The 14,798-nt window shown below is 43.7% G+C and overlaps 1 protein-coding gene across 1 annotated transcript in view; it reads left to right on the top strand.

The window, feature by feature from the left end:
* The window catches only part of SPECC1 (sperm antigen with calponin homology and coiled-coil domains 1), a gene marked incomplete at its 5' end in the record, with an annotated part of 201,217 nt that overhangs the window by 15,790 nt on the left and 170,629 nt on the right, over nucleotides 1-14,798 (top strand). The window contains one exon of the mRNA XM_080826605.1: nucleotides 2,570-2,705. Within this exon, the coding sequence (XP_080682731.1) occupies nucleotides 2,570-2,705 (136 nt within the window). The remainder of the gene's footprint in view (nucleotides 1-2,569; nucleotides 2,706-14,798) is intronic.

A 14,798-nucleotide genomic window follows, 5' to 3' on the forward strand; every position in this document is an offset into this window, starting at 1 on the left:
TGGACACCTGGGTGGCTCAGTCACTAAGCATCTGCCTTAGGCTCAGGTCATGATCCTGGAGTCCTGGGATCAAGCCCAGTATGGGGCTCCCTGCTCAGCCGGAAGCCTGCTTCTCCCTCTACTACCCCCGCCCCTCTTGTATTCCCTCTCTCGCCGTGTCTCTCTGTCATATAAATAAATAAAATCTTCTTTTAAAAAAATAAAATAAAGTGGCAAATTTTATGTTATGTATAGTTTACCACAATAGAACAATGGCAGGGGGGAAGGGAAAAAGTAGACTAGCATTTGCAAGGGTAGAACCAGGGCTTCACCCAAATTTCAACCCACTCCTCCTTTTCCTTTTTTTTTTTTTTTGTTGAGGCCAAACACACTTACAACAAAGTATGTGGAGCCTGTTAATCTTGGTCTTAACTGTACAGCTCACTGAATTTTTTTACATGTGTTTATATCTGTATAACCACGACCAAGGCAAGGTATAGAACATTCCAGGGGGCGTCTGGGTGTCTTAGTCGGTTGAGACTGAGACTCCTGATTTCAGCTCAGGTCAGGATCTCAAGGTCATGAGATCAAGCCCCACGTTGGGCTCTGGGCTCATTGGGGAGTCTGCTTGAGATTCTCTCTCTCTCTCTCTCCCTCTTCCCCTCCTTCTGATCTTGCCCCCCCAAAATAAATAAATCTTAAAAAAAAAAAAAGAAGAAGAAGAAAAAAAGAAAGACAGAGAAAGAACATTCAGCACCCCTGGAGGTTTCCTTCCCAGTCAGTAACTCCTCCAGAGGTAATCAGAATTTTGACTTCCATCACCATCATTCGGTTTTACCCATTCTTAACTTTGTATAAATGAAATCAGGGAGTACATACTCTTTTGTGTCTAGTTTCTTTCACTTAGCGTGTCTGTGGGATCCATGCATTTATTAGTGTATAAGTATTTCTTCTTCTTCTTTTACTGTGTACTTTCCATTGTATGCTAAATCATTATTTAATTTGCCGCTTTTGTTGACTATCGTTTGGGTTGTTCTGTTGAGGCTGTTGTAAATCAAGCCACTATGAATGTCGCTTTGATTAACCTACATACTCATTTCTCTTGGATACAGACTTAGGAGTGGGCTGGCTGAATCACAGGGTGCAAATATTCAATTTAGGAGATCCTGACAGTTTTACAGAGCATCTTACCAGTCCATACTCCTGCCAGCAGAGAGTTCCAGGTGCTTCCCAACCTCATCAACACTTGGTTTCATTTTGTTTTGTTTTTTCTCTTTCAAGCCATTCTGAGGTGTGTGGAGTAATACCCCAAAATCTAAACAATGCAAAAATGGAAATTTGTATTTGTGTGCAAATATTTAAACACCTAATCCTCAGTAAATGACCCTGAAGTTAGTGCTGCAGTGGGGGGGCGGGACTTTGGGCTCTCAGCCCCTGTGGTGGGCAGTCTCCACGGACTTGAGGGAATTTTCATGCTGCTTTCTTCAGATGTCAGATTAATTCAGAATGGCTCCAGGCATCTGCCTGGCTCCAGCCTTTTAGTACTCGTCCTCTTCAGAAATACTCTTTCCAGAAGACTTACCGTGATTGCAAAAATGTATCTGCAGTGTTTCGATCATCAGCTGTGAATGTCATTTACCTGGGCCAGAACTGTGAGCTCGTTGAGGGGCTCCCCACTCTTAGACTTTAATTCCTTTCAACAAGCGTTTGTTACGCTGCTTCCAAGACAGGGAGGAAAGCAGAAAAGGAGCAGAGAGATTCTCCTTTCTCTCTGTCTGCTGTTAGCAGTGTTCTTCTGGCCTCCAGAAGGTTCCTCTCGTCCCTCTGAACATGTTGTCTGTGAGATCATATACAGAGTGCATGGTGTGGAGCATATGGTCTCGTCTTTCTCCTTCCTCCATATACATATGTGCGTGTATATCTATGTATGTATACATATATACACATATATACATGTCTAGAATTGAGAAATATGTTCTTAAGCTGTTTTTTTCTTGCCCTTTAATTTTTTTGTGCATTACCCTTACCTTGCTTTTTGTGCATCTCACAGTTCTTTCTTCATCAGCTCCCATCTTTAAAACAAAACAAAACAGAAAAGCAGGTTTTTTTGGTTTTGTTTTGTTTTTTAAAGATTTTATTTATTTATTTGACAGGCAGAGAGAGAGAGGAAGGGAAGCAGGCTCTCTGCTCAGCAGAGAGCCCGATGCGGGGCTCGATCCCAGGACCCTGGGATCATGACCTGAGCCGAAGGCAGAGGCCCTAACCCACTGAGCCACCCAGGCGCCCAGAAAAGCAGGGTTTAAAAAAAAAAAACAAAACACAACTCATTATTTGAAATGTGACATGATGCATAATATTCATAACCTTATGATACTCCTTGAAACAGTAACGGAAGATCATACTCTGACCTGTAAATGATAGATGCAGGTTTATCCAGCTTTGCATTTTTCCGCTGCACACGGTCGTGCTCTGACAGGTGCCTTTACTGCGTCTCAACCACTGGGCAGGTGGTACTGCTCGGTGCTTTCTTGGCTTATAGCACTCCTTGCTGACAGTGTACGTTCTCCTCCTCTGTCCTTCTGTCTCGTAGCTCAAGAGGGCCAGTAGCGAGGACATGCTCAACAAACCAGGAAGTACCGCCGCTTCCGGGGTGGTTCGACTGAAAAAGACTTCAACAGCTGGAGCCATCTCCGAGCTTGCAGAGAGCCGCCTGCGGAGCAACCCAGGTAGGACGGACCCGAGTGGGAAGACCCAGGTGGGAAGGACCCAGGCAGGAGGGACCCAGGTAGGAAGGACCCAGGTGGGAAGACCCCAGGTGGGAAGGACCCAGGCAGGAGGGACCCAGGCGGGAGGGACCTAAGCAGGCCATTCATCTTGGGGATATGAAAAACCTTTCATGATTCCTGCATCCCTCCCCTCATCGGACATGTATTCCTGACCACGTGTGTCGGAGAGGGGGTGCCCGTTCTGGGGTCGTCGTGGTGAGAGGTGCGTTTAGAGGAGTGAATGAACCCTGTAGAGCTCTCGCAGACGTGGGCGTTCGACATCCTTCCTGGATCCTCTGGAAACCTGGAAAAACCCTCTGAATCACTTAGGCTGTGGTGGCCATGGGAAGCCGCGAGCTTTCCGTTTCACTGGTTTTCTGAGAATCAGAAAGAAGGGTTTTTAGCCATTGTGTCTGAGTTCAGAGCATGGGAAGCATCAGGAATGTATTTAATTTTTTTTGGGTGCAGGTACATAAGAGAGCTAAGATTTCCATGGTCCTACCGTTACAGCACACATCTCCGTGCAAAATTGTCTAAATTGGGAAAATAGATGAAATACGTCATTATTAATTTATAATAGAGGTTGAACAGTAGTAGACTTAAGATTTTTGCATTCTGCGTAAAATACCACAAGGCAGATTAGCTTTCAAAGATGTATTTTAATTTACTCAGTTTTCCAAAAAGTTGAATCTACAAAAAGTATATGTGACTTTTTTTTTTTTTTTTGGATGTAAGGGCCTCATATTTCTATATAGTGGTTGTACTATTTTAAGGACTGGTTTCATACTAAATACAGACATTTGGTTTTAAATATACAACAAATGAAAGTACAGCTTGTTTTTATCATGCCAGCCTAAACATTAATTCCAAAAGTTAACAGGGCACCGCTAAAAAAAAAATGACAGAATCCTCTCACTCTCAAATATTGAGGTAAACATGTGGGATCGAAATATTAACAAGTAGAATTCTACAAGAAATTAAAAGAATAATAGTGTAGATTGCAACCAAGTGGATTTATGGTCTCCAAGAATGCGTTATATTTGGACATTTAGGAATATAATCTATTTTACAACATTACTAGACCAAAGGAGAGCCGTTGGTCATCTCCAGAGATGGAAGACATGTTCGGCAAAATTAGCAATCTTTCTGATTTAAAAACAAACTTTTGGTATACTCTAAATGTAGGGATACTTCTTTAGTGGGATTAAAACACATGTATCTCAAGCCACAGCCAGAACTGTCCTAAAGGGTGAAATCCTGGAAGTATTCCCGTTAAGGTCAAGAATGATTCAAGATTGCCTCATTACCACCGTCATCCAGCTTTTCCTTCAAGTATTAAATCAAGGCAGTGAGCCAGGGGAGCTCTAGCTACAGAAGTACTGGAAATGAGGGAACAAAAGGGATGATTTTCTCCAGAGGATAACATTGCACACTTAGAGAAATGCTTAGAATTTCCTGAAAATTGTATCATTAGAAAAAACCAGAATGTCCTTCAAATCTATTAGATACAGTAGGAGTTCAACTTGTGGCTAGTTGTAGGATATTGAATATAAATAGCTTTCTTTTTCTTTTTAAAGATTTTATTTATTTATTTGACAGAGATCACAAGTAGGCAGAGAGGCAGGCGGGGGGTGGGGGGGAAGCAGGCTCCCTGCTGAGCAGAGAGCCCTATGCGGGGCTCGATCCCAGGACCCTGGGATCATGACCTGAGCCGAAGGCAGAGGCTTTAACCCACTGAGCCACCCAGGTGCCCCTGTAAATAGCTTTCTTATCAGTGACTGGTTAGAAGAGATAAATAACACAAGAAATGATCCCACTTATAAAGGAATATAAAAGGTAAAGTACTTAGGAATAAATGTAGTATTATAAAAGCCTATATATTTTTAAAAAAATCTTAAAACTCTTTGGAAGGAAATAAAAGACGTAAATAAGTAGAAGGATATACATGGTGCTTGAATAGGAAGGTCATATATTATAAAGATTGAATTTCATTAGTGTAATATCTTAAATATAATAACATTATCTAAATTATTCTATGAATTCATTTTTATCGCAGTTAAGGTATCAGTGGGAATTGAATGGGAGTTTATCTAAAACAGTGGTTCTCAACCGGGGTCTTTCTGTCCTCCACCCTAACCCAAGGAGCAAATGGCAATGTCTGCAGACATTGTTGTCAAAATTAGGGGGGTGCTGCTGACATCTAGTGGGTACAGGTCAGGGATGCTGATCAACATCCCACAATGCATTGGACAGCCCCCCACAATAAAAAATTATCCACCCCAAAATGTTAATAGTGCCTCTGTGGATAAGCCCTGATATAGAAGACAAAATATTCTAGAATAACCAGAAAATTTCTAAAACACAGTAATCAAGGGACTAAATTTAAGCATCTTGAAACTGGAGAATAGATATGCACTTCAGCAGAACAATGGAGAAAGTCCAGATTACACCTAGGGTAGTCTATAGATGGGACAGGTTGGGACAAAAGTGGCATTTTATATCCAGCTAGATTATGCATTGGAAAATAATGACTGGTTGGGTCTTTAGGAAAAAATTAAAAAGAAAAATAAATAAAGCTGGATCCTGATCTCATTCCTCTCCATCAAAATAAATTCCAGGTGGATTAAAGATTTTGATCTTAAAAAGTGAAACCATGAACATGCAAAGAGAAAACCTCAGAGTCAGTTTGTAGTCTTGGCCTTGGAAGGGCCTCTCCAAGTAGAAACAAACACAGCAGCCATGTATGAAAAGATGAAAAAAAATCACATACCTATAAAAAACTGTTTCGTAAAAAGCAGGAGTTAATTTGCAATCCATGTAACAGAAGGCGTAGTTACACAGAGCCTATATAAATCAATAAGAAAAAGAAAAATAATGCAATAGAAAAATGGCTAGTTCACATTGCAAAATAAAGATAGGCACCAGAAAGATGCTAAGTCTCACGTAGAGGTAAAGAAATGTATCAAAACAAGAATTGGATGTGCTCTTTCCTCTCATTGATGAGGAAATATGAAAGGCATTTCTGGTGTTATCAAGGGTACAGGGAGCGGGACCCTACCTATAGTTGATGTACAAGGGCGGTTCAATATTATCTGTCTACGTTTGAAATGTGTATAACCTTCCACCAAGGATCTCCTTGGCATTTAATATTACTGATTTACTTGAAAAAAGATGGCAGTAAATATGGACAATTGAAGCATTATTATAATAGTAAAATACTGGCAACAGGTGTGTATCAGTACAGAACTGGTTACATAAGTGATTTTTGTCCAATGGAATAGTATGCAGCCATGAAAATGGACACAGTAGGTTTGTATGTACAAATAAGGAAAGATCAAAGTACGTTATAAAGTGGGGAAAAGAACATGGTGCTTATGGTATGACCTCATATGCTTTGATTTTTTTAAAAGTATACATTAATTTAATATTTGAAATCATAACTTTCTTTGCGGAGGGATTAAAAGTGGTTATCTTTGAGGAGTTACCAGAATTGGGTGGGGGAAAGAGACTTCATATTAGATCTTTCTATACTGTTTGAAATTTTTTAAACATATACATACAATGCTTTAAAAATTAAAAACGGAATATGGGGGGCCTGGGTAGCTCAGTGACTTGAGCTGCTGCCTTCGGCTCGGGTCATGATCTCAGAATCCTGGGATCGAGCCCCACATCAGGCTCTCTAAACTGTAATGGCCCATTGGGCTGCTAAGGTGCAGTTGTTATTCCTATAGTCCCCATTCGAATGCAGTACGCCCCCTACTTTATTCCAATGAAATTATGTCCTTTGAATAAATGCAGTTGGATTTGAAAATTACATTTTGTCTCTGGAAACTTACTTTTGAATGTAGGCAGTCCTCAGCAATTTTTTAATCAGCTTTTAGACAGCTGCCGCTCTTGGCATTTGTCCCGTGTCCCCAGACTGCTTCATTCACGGCGAATCCAGACCCGTGCATTTGCCCGCGAGCCAGCTGTGGGGCTGCATGGGAATGGTGCCCGTCAGCCAGTGATTCTGGGCTGGAGGGACTCCTACCCCTGCAGGGTGGTCATTCGAATACGGGATCACATTTTTTTTTTTTTAACACACATGAGAAACGGAAACAACAGTGCTGGTACTGGTAATAGGTGTGGGTTTTTACATCTCAGTACCATGGAGACAAAGATGGGAACGATTTAGTGTATCAGAAATGGCAGCCCCACTGGATGCCGGACTTTACTGAGTTTCCATCAGTTCTCTATACGTTGAGCCATAAAGAAAAAGAACGAAAGAAAGACCAGACGAGTTTGACTTTGTAACTCCCATGCCTACCCAATGCTTCCACGTCCAGCATCCTCTCCTGCTGGTTTTCTAGATCAATATTGTCAACCTGTCTGCGTTACAGCCCAGAGACCCTCTTCCTTTCCTCCCTCTGGTGCTCTTTGTGTATATCTGATCTTACCCTATAGGAGTAGATTTAGAGAAGGGAGTGGTCCCTTGTCTGTGGCTGGCTGCCCTCCCTGCTTACCCAGTGGACAGCTCATCCCAGGGTCCCAGGAAATGTGAGCGCCCCCAAAACTACAAAGGAATCCAGCCACTAGGTGGCAGCCTTGTCAAAAGTCCGCTGTGCCCTTCAGCTCTGAGCCCGGGTTTCTGAGCAACCGGGTAACTACCGGACTTGAGGAAACAGCCCTCCTTTTGCTCATTCATTAATTCAGCAGATATTTCTGAGTGCTTTCTATGTGCCCAGCACTGTTCTAGGGAAAAGGAATCATCGGTGAACAGGACAGAGACGCCTGTGTCCATGGAGTCCCGCAGACAGGACGTGGAAGAGGTGATGATGTCAGCTGGGTAGAAAGGGGTGACCCATCCAAGCACAGGGAGAGGCTGCTGTGGTGGGAGTCCCATGAGCGAGGAGGACAGCAGTGGGAGGCCGGAACAGAAAGGCCAAGGAGGAGAAGAGTGACATGATCTGACCTCATTCCGAAGGGTGTCCATGGCTGCTTGCCAAGCGTGGACAGATGGAGTGGGAGGCGGGACCAGAGGCTGGCAAGGAGGTGGCCTGGGCTGGGATGGTGCCGTGGAACTGAGAGCCGCAATCAGCTTCTGGGTGCATTTTGAAGGGTAGAATCAACAGCTCTAAAAGGCCCTGATGGGTTCTTTTTTGTTGTTGTTTTAATTGATTTATTGGAGAGAGAAAGCTTGAGTGGGGGGGAGCGGCAGAGGCAGAGGAAGAAGCAGATTTCGTGCTGAGCAGGGAGCCCAATGCGGGACTCGATCCCAGGACCCCAGGATCGTGACCTGAGCCGAATGAAGGCAGACGCTTAACTGACTGAGCCACCCAGGCATCCCCGAACTTCCTTTTTTAATGCTGAAGACTATTATGTTGTATGCATACACCGTATTTTGTGTATCCAATCATCCATCAATGGGCCTCTGTGTCATTTTCACCTTGTGGATACTGTGAAGAGCGTTACTGTGAACATGGGTATGCAGACAGCTCTCTGAGTCCCTGCTCCTGATCCTTCGGGTTTTCTGCCCCCGAACAGGGACTGCTGATTCTCCCAGTGGATTTGAGGTAGGTGGAGGGTCAGATCTCTGCTCACAGTATCTGTGGGGCTAGTGACATGAGATCTGATGGGTGCCCAAGGGATGACCTCGAACACCAGTCCCTTCTGGAGACAGCGCTTGGCCGGAGGGAGGTTCCCGGAGCCACACCGATGAACGTTACAAAAACTGGCGCTACACGGGAGTGTTCGTGTTCGTTCAGACCATTCTATACATAGCACACGTGGGAAGGAAAAGAATGGCGTTATTTTAAACTGATATCAGTGTTTTCTCAAAGTTAAGGAAAGGGAACATTCCGTGCCAGCTGCACCTTGGCCAAGCTCTGTGTTAATGCTCACGGACTCTCAGACATCTCAGAGGACATTCCAGCACCAAAGCAGGCTCGCATCCAAAAAAGGTGTCCATGTCCTCGCCCGCCCACGTGCCCATCCGTTCCCGGTTACCTGCATCAGACCCAGCATACCTGCGGCTCCAGCCTAAGATGCTTGTCCTCTTTGATGTGGGAAGGCACTAATGCTTCTAACTCAGAAGGTAGACATTCTTATGGCCACATTACATGCAAAGAAATGGGCTCATGTGGGTTTGGCCGTGTTCCCAAACTCACACCCCGTCCAGATTCTTTCCTCTGTGACGTTGTCATTTGCTGGGGGGTGGGGCAGCTGTCTGCATACCCATGTTCATTGTAACGCTTTTCACAGTATCCACGAGGTGAAAATGACACAGAGGTCCATTGATGGATGACTGGATACACAGAATATGGTGTATGCATACAATGTAATAGTCTTCGGCATTAAAAAAGGAAGGAAATTCAGGGATGCCTGTGTGGCTCAGTTGGTTAAGCATCTGCCTTGTTTTCTTCCCCTGTTAGTGGAAGAATTAACATGTTCGTTAATATATGTTCGAACATAAATGTTCGTCTGTTAATGGAATCCCTACCAAGAGCTCACGTTCTTTGCACACTGTGTGCTAACCACTGTCCTAAGTACTTGATACGTATTATCTCCTTTGGTCTTTACAATAAGGCTAGGACCCAGGATCATCAGTATCCTTGCTGCTTTATATATCAGAGAGATTATGCAGACCGTGCAAGTTCATGCTTTGAAAATATTGGGACCGCGACTTGCCGATGAGGAAACAGAGCCCGAGAGACTGTGGCACAGGTGGGCTTGCTGGCATGAGAGTAGAGGTAGAAGGATGTTGGAGGTCTCGGGACTGAGAGGCAGAGGGCGGGTGGGTCAGTCCCTGGCACAGGGCGGTGGTGGGGCGGGGGGCTTCATGAGCTGGGATGTAGAGGACTTGAGAGATTGGGATGGGGGTGGTCAGTAGATGACAAGGAGAGGAAAGAGGATGCCAGGTCTCACAGCATGAACCTCAGACATGGAGGGGGTGCCTTTTGCAGGGCGGAAGAGAGACCATTGCAAAGTGACAGTTGGGGGTAGCGAGGACACCCACACCAGCTCCTGGCCCACGTTTTCCGGAAATGTGAGAAAAGGAACAGACCAGCTGGAAAAGGAAGCTGTAGGAGTCATTCAGCCTCAGAAGTGATGGGACATTCAGAAAGGAGGCTCAGAGTAGGGGGTGTGCTGATTTCGGCTGTGAGTTCTTGAGGGCCCTGAGGACAAAGGAGGGGCACCGCATCTACTTGGGGATGACAGCCTGCAGAAAATCACAGACTGCCAGGAATGAGGTTTTCTGTTTCGTTCTTTTTTCCTATTTCTTTCTTTCTTTCTTTTTTTTTTTTTTTTTTGGTAATATTACACAGATCATTTATTGATGAATACATTTTGTGGTTAAAAAAAGTTAACCTTTTAGATTCAGCATTTTCATTTGTCTTTACCTTTTTCTACATTTAATTCATTTTTTTATTTGGTAAGAACACTTCACATGAGATGGACCACCTTCACAAATCGTTAAGCATGCACGATGTTGTAGGTCAGACCTCCGGAACCCTGCACCCACTGAACAGCAACTCCCAGCCCCCCTCTGCCCATCCCACCCCCCTGCCACCCTTCTACTCTGTTTCCATGTAGAGAAGAGTCTGGCTCTCTCCCATAACCCATGTAAGTAGATTCATACAGCGTGTGTCCTTCTGTGACCGGCTCATTTCACCTAGTGTGTCTCCAGGTTTCATCCATGTTGTACCCTGTGTAAAATGTCCTGCCTGTTAAAGGCTGAGTCACATTCTACTGGACATAAGCACCGCGTTCGCTTTATCCCCCCCATCATCGAGGAACCAGGAATATGTTTTCACTTCTGGCAGTGCCTGGGGTAACCCCGCAGTGGAGGAGGTTTTGAACTTGGTACTCATGTCAATGAAGTCCTGGATTCTTAGCTTGATGCTACGCTTTGGTGGTTCCGTGGCACTGCACGTTCTGGGAGTGTGTGGTCAGTCAGGACTTTGGCATGGGGCGAGGGTTTTTTCTCTGACTTTGCACAGAGATGCCAAGGTGGAGAGCTGGGTTGGGCTTTCCCCCTTTGTTCTGGGTCTTCCTTTTCTGTGATTCTCAGAGGTAGGACCTCTCCCTGCATCTCCCCCAATGATACTGACATTTTTATACTCTTTCCATTCAGAAATGTGGCTCTCTCTCCATTTTTCTGAGTTCTCCTTTTTGTCTTTCTGTGAAGTCTGGTCTTCTCTTCTTTTTCCTCCTCTCGCTGTTGAGTTTATGTCAAGGTTTTATACTTTTATTACTATGTGGATGGGATTCCGTAGTCATTTTTTTTTTTTAAGTAAGCTCTAAGCCTAAGGGGGGACTTGAACCCATGATCCCCAAATCAGGAGTCGCATGCTCTACCAACTGTGCCAGCCAGGTGCCTCCCCTCCCAAGTCATTTTTTAAAATATGGAATGCTTCATAAATTTGTGTGTTATCTTCCATACTAACCTCTGTGTCATTCCCATTTTAGAATGTGTGCTGCTGACATGAATACTCGTATTTTTTTCAAGATTTATTTATTTATTTATTTGAGAGAGAGAACATGCAGGGGAGTGGGGGGAGGAGCAGAAAGAGAGAGAGGGAGAGAGAGAGAGAGAGAGAGAGAATCCTCAAGCAGACGCCCCACTGAGTGTGGAGCTTGATGCGGAGCTCAATCTCACGACCCTGAGATCATGATCTGAGCCGGACCCAGGGGTCAGACACTTAGCCTACTGAGCCACCCAGGCACCCCTCATTGTATTTTTTAAATAGATACTTTCCTAACATTTAATTTGTAACTCCTTCCCTCCCTTACTGATGCCAGTAGTTTCCTTCAATGAACGGGTTCCCGTTGATTTTCATATGTTTTCCAAGTGGATGATTGTATCAGCTGCAGATAACAATGCTTTTTGTCTCCTCCATACCAGTAATTGTGCCTTTTTTGTTAAGTTTTTAATTTTAATTCCAGTGTAGTTAACATACAGCGTTATATAGGTTCAGGTGTACAATACAGTAAGTCAGCGACTCTGTGCTCATCATGATAACTGTACTCTTAATCTCCATCACCTCTCTCCCCATCCTCCCCACTCCCCCCACCTCTGGTGACCGCCAGTTCCTTCACTAGAGTTAAGAGTCTGTTTCTTGGTTTGCCTCTCTCTCTTTTTTTTTTCCCTTTATTTGTTTCACTTCTTAAATTTTCCACATATGACTGAAATCGTATGGCATTTGTTTTTCTCTGACTTTTTTCACTTAGCCTTATATCCTCTAGCTCCATCCCTGTCGTTGCAAATGGCAAGATTTCCTTCTTTCTTATGGCTGAGGAATATTCCATTGTATATATACCACATCTTTTTTTTTAAAGATTTTTTAAAAATTATTTATTTATTTATTTGTCATAGAGAGAGCACAAGCAGGCAGAGTGGCAGGCAGAGGCAGACTCCCTGCTGGACAAGGAGCCTGATGCGGGACTCAATCCCAGGACCCTGGGATCATGACCTGAGCTGAAGGCAGTGGCTTAACCGACTGAGCCACCCAGGCATCCCTATACCACATCTTCTTTATGCATTCATCTATCAGGGGACACATGGGCTGCTTCCACAGTGGGCTATTGTAGATAATGCTGCTCTAAACATAGATAATGGTGCCTGTATCCTTTTGAATTTGTGCTTTTGTGTTTTTTTGAGTAAATACCCAGTACGATACCTGGGTCTTAGGGTAGTTCTATTTTTCACTTTTTGAGGAAACTCCGTACTATTTCCACACTGGCTGCACCAGTTCGCATCCCCACCAACCGTGCAGGAGGGCTCCTTTTTCTCTACACCCTCACCAACACCTGTGGTTTCTTGTGTTGTCGATTTCATCCACTCTGACTGGGGATATCTCACTGTAGTATCAGTTTGCATTTCCCTGATGGTGACTGACGTCCAGGGGTTACATCTTTTCTTTCTGATTTCTGCTGTATTGTGCGGCCAACCCAAGTTGTATTAAATGCTAGCGATGTCCTTGTTCTCATTTTGCTGTGACTGCCTTTGCGATTAGATAGTACACAGTAAGTTTGCTCGAGATGATGTGTGCACGTCCAGTCCTCGCCTTCTTGTTTTGCTCAGAGTTGTTAATAGGATTGGTGGCGGATTGATTAAATACCCTCCCGGTGGCCTGTTATCCCTTTGATTGTTGCTTTTCTTTTCACCCTGGACTCTCCCCTCAGGAGAATCACATATGTCTATGTTTGGTCTTCTGGGCATGTCTTCCACATTATATATTTTCTTCGATTCTTTAGGTGACTTTTCATTCATCTTCTGATTTCTTTTTTCCCCCTAAGATTTATTTATTTATTTGAGAGAGAGAGAGAGCGTGCACAAGCAGGAAGGAGGACAGAGGGAGAGAGAATTTCAAGCACACCGCACTGAGTGTGGAGCCTGAAGGGGAGGCTGGATCCCAGGACCCTGATATCATGACCTGAGTTGAAACCAGGAGTCGGAGACTTAACTGACTGTACCACCCAAGTGGCCCCGATCTTCTGATTTCTAACCGTTTACCACCTAGTATGTTTATTGTGTGTTTCTTTACTTCACCTATTGTGTTTTTAATCGTTAGCCCAATTTCTCTGATCTCAAATTGCTTCTCCTTCATGACTCCTTGCTCTACCTCTGAAGGTACAAAAGCTCCTTGAATTTGGGGGTGCGAGTTAGAGATTTTCTAAAATTTCCTGTTTCTTCCAATATCTTTGTTTCACAGGTGCATGTTTACCTGGGTTTCTCCGGTGGTTCCCCTTTTATGAACTTCCAAAACTTTCCATATACACCCAGTGATTTTTTTCTAGGTTCATTCTTTACAGAAGGAAGTCTGTGTTTGTCCAGAATTGGAAACAAAAAGGGATTCCTTGTAGAGGATACCACTGAAGTGTAAGGTCATATCTTTTATGCCCAGTTGAAGGAAGAAGGAAGAACGTTTTTGCACGGGTCAGGGTGAGAGTGGGGTGGGTACTAGAGCCTGAAGTAAGTTTTGCCATTTTTTTTCTTTTTTTTGTTTGTTTGTTTTGGTGTTGCGTTGTTGTTTTGATCTCTGCCAGAAGGTGGCGCTAGTTTCACCCTCTTGCTTGCTCACAGCTCATGCTGCTAGCTGGTCTGGCTTTGTTGCTCTTGTTAGTGTCCCCCCCCCCGACCCCACCCTGTTTCCCCGTGCACAGCTTTGCGAGTGGAATTCCGTCAAGAAGAAAGGAACACCAGAGTGCTTTCTGGAGATCCACCTTGCTGGACCCGCTTCTGCTTTTTAATCAACGAATATTGTATAATGCACAATATCCTGATATGAAATCCACTCATACTATAACTTACCTATATGCATTACTGAAAAAAGATCAGTATCATGCCCTACCTATAAAGGTACAGGAAAAATAAAAGGAAAAGAACTTCTAACCAAATACCATCTTGTTTTCAATCTGTAAATGCTGGAGGCGGGGTGCATATAAACAGGTCTGAGTGGGGGGGTTCAAACACCCACGCCGTGCTAACACCAATGACTCTCTATAATGCTGGCAACTCAGGGTAAACTGAGCCATGCAAAGTGCTGTCTTCCATCAGTGTGCTGGTTAGTTGCATTCGTAGAAAATTCTAGAAAATTCAGTGTACTGTCACATTGTGTAAAGACTGTTTTTATGTTGCTAAGTAAAACAGAGTAAGCTTCTGGGCTCAGATCATTATAAACAGTTTTTTCATCTCCAAGAGGCTGGCCTGCCCTAAGAAAGGAGAGCGGGCTGGGCAGGCACACCCTGACATTAGCAAGGCCTGGGTCAAGAACACAAATGCATTCCCACTGTTTATTCTTCCTGTTCTAATCAGTAATGAAATATCCTAGTAAATAATATGAAAAGTCCAGGATTTCAGATGACCCATTAGGTTGTAGGTTTTAATGAAAATAATTTTCTTGCTCATTTTCATTGTTTTTATCAGGAATGATTGAATTTTTTGTGGCAGAGTTTGTTCTTTTTTTTTTTTTTCCTTCTCGGCTTTTTTTTCCCCTGTGTTCCACGTTAGTATGTTCTAATTTTTATCACTTCATGGTTTACAATCTTCCTCAAAAACTAAAAAAAGTAATG

The sequence above is a fragment of the Martes martes genome (assembly GCF_963455335.1).
Source record: "Martes martes genome assembly, chromosome: 16".
NCBI classification, from domain to species: domain Eukaryota; kingdom Metazoa; phylum Chordata; class Mammalia; order Carnivora; family Mustelidae; genus Martes; species Martes martes.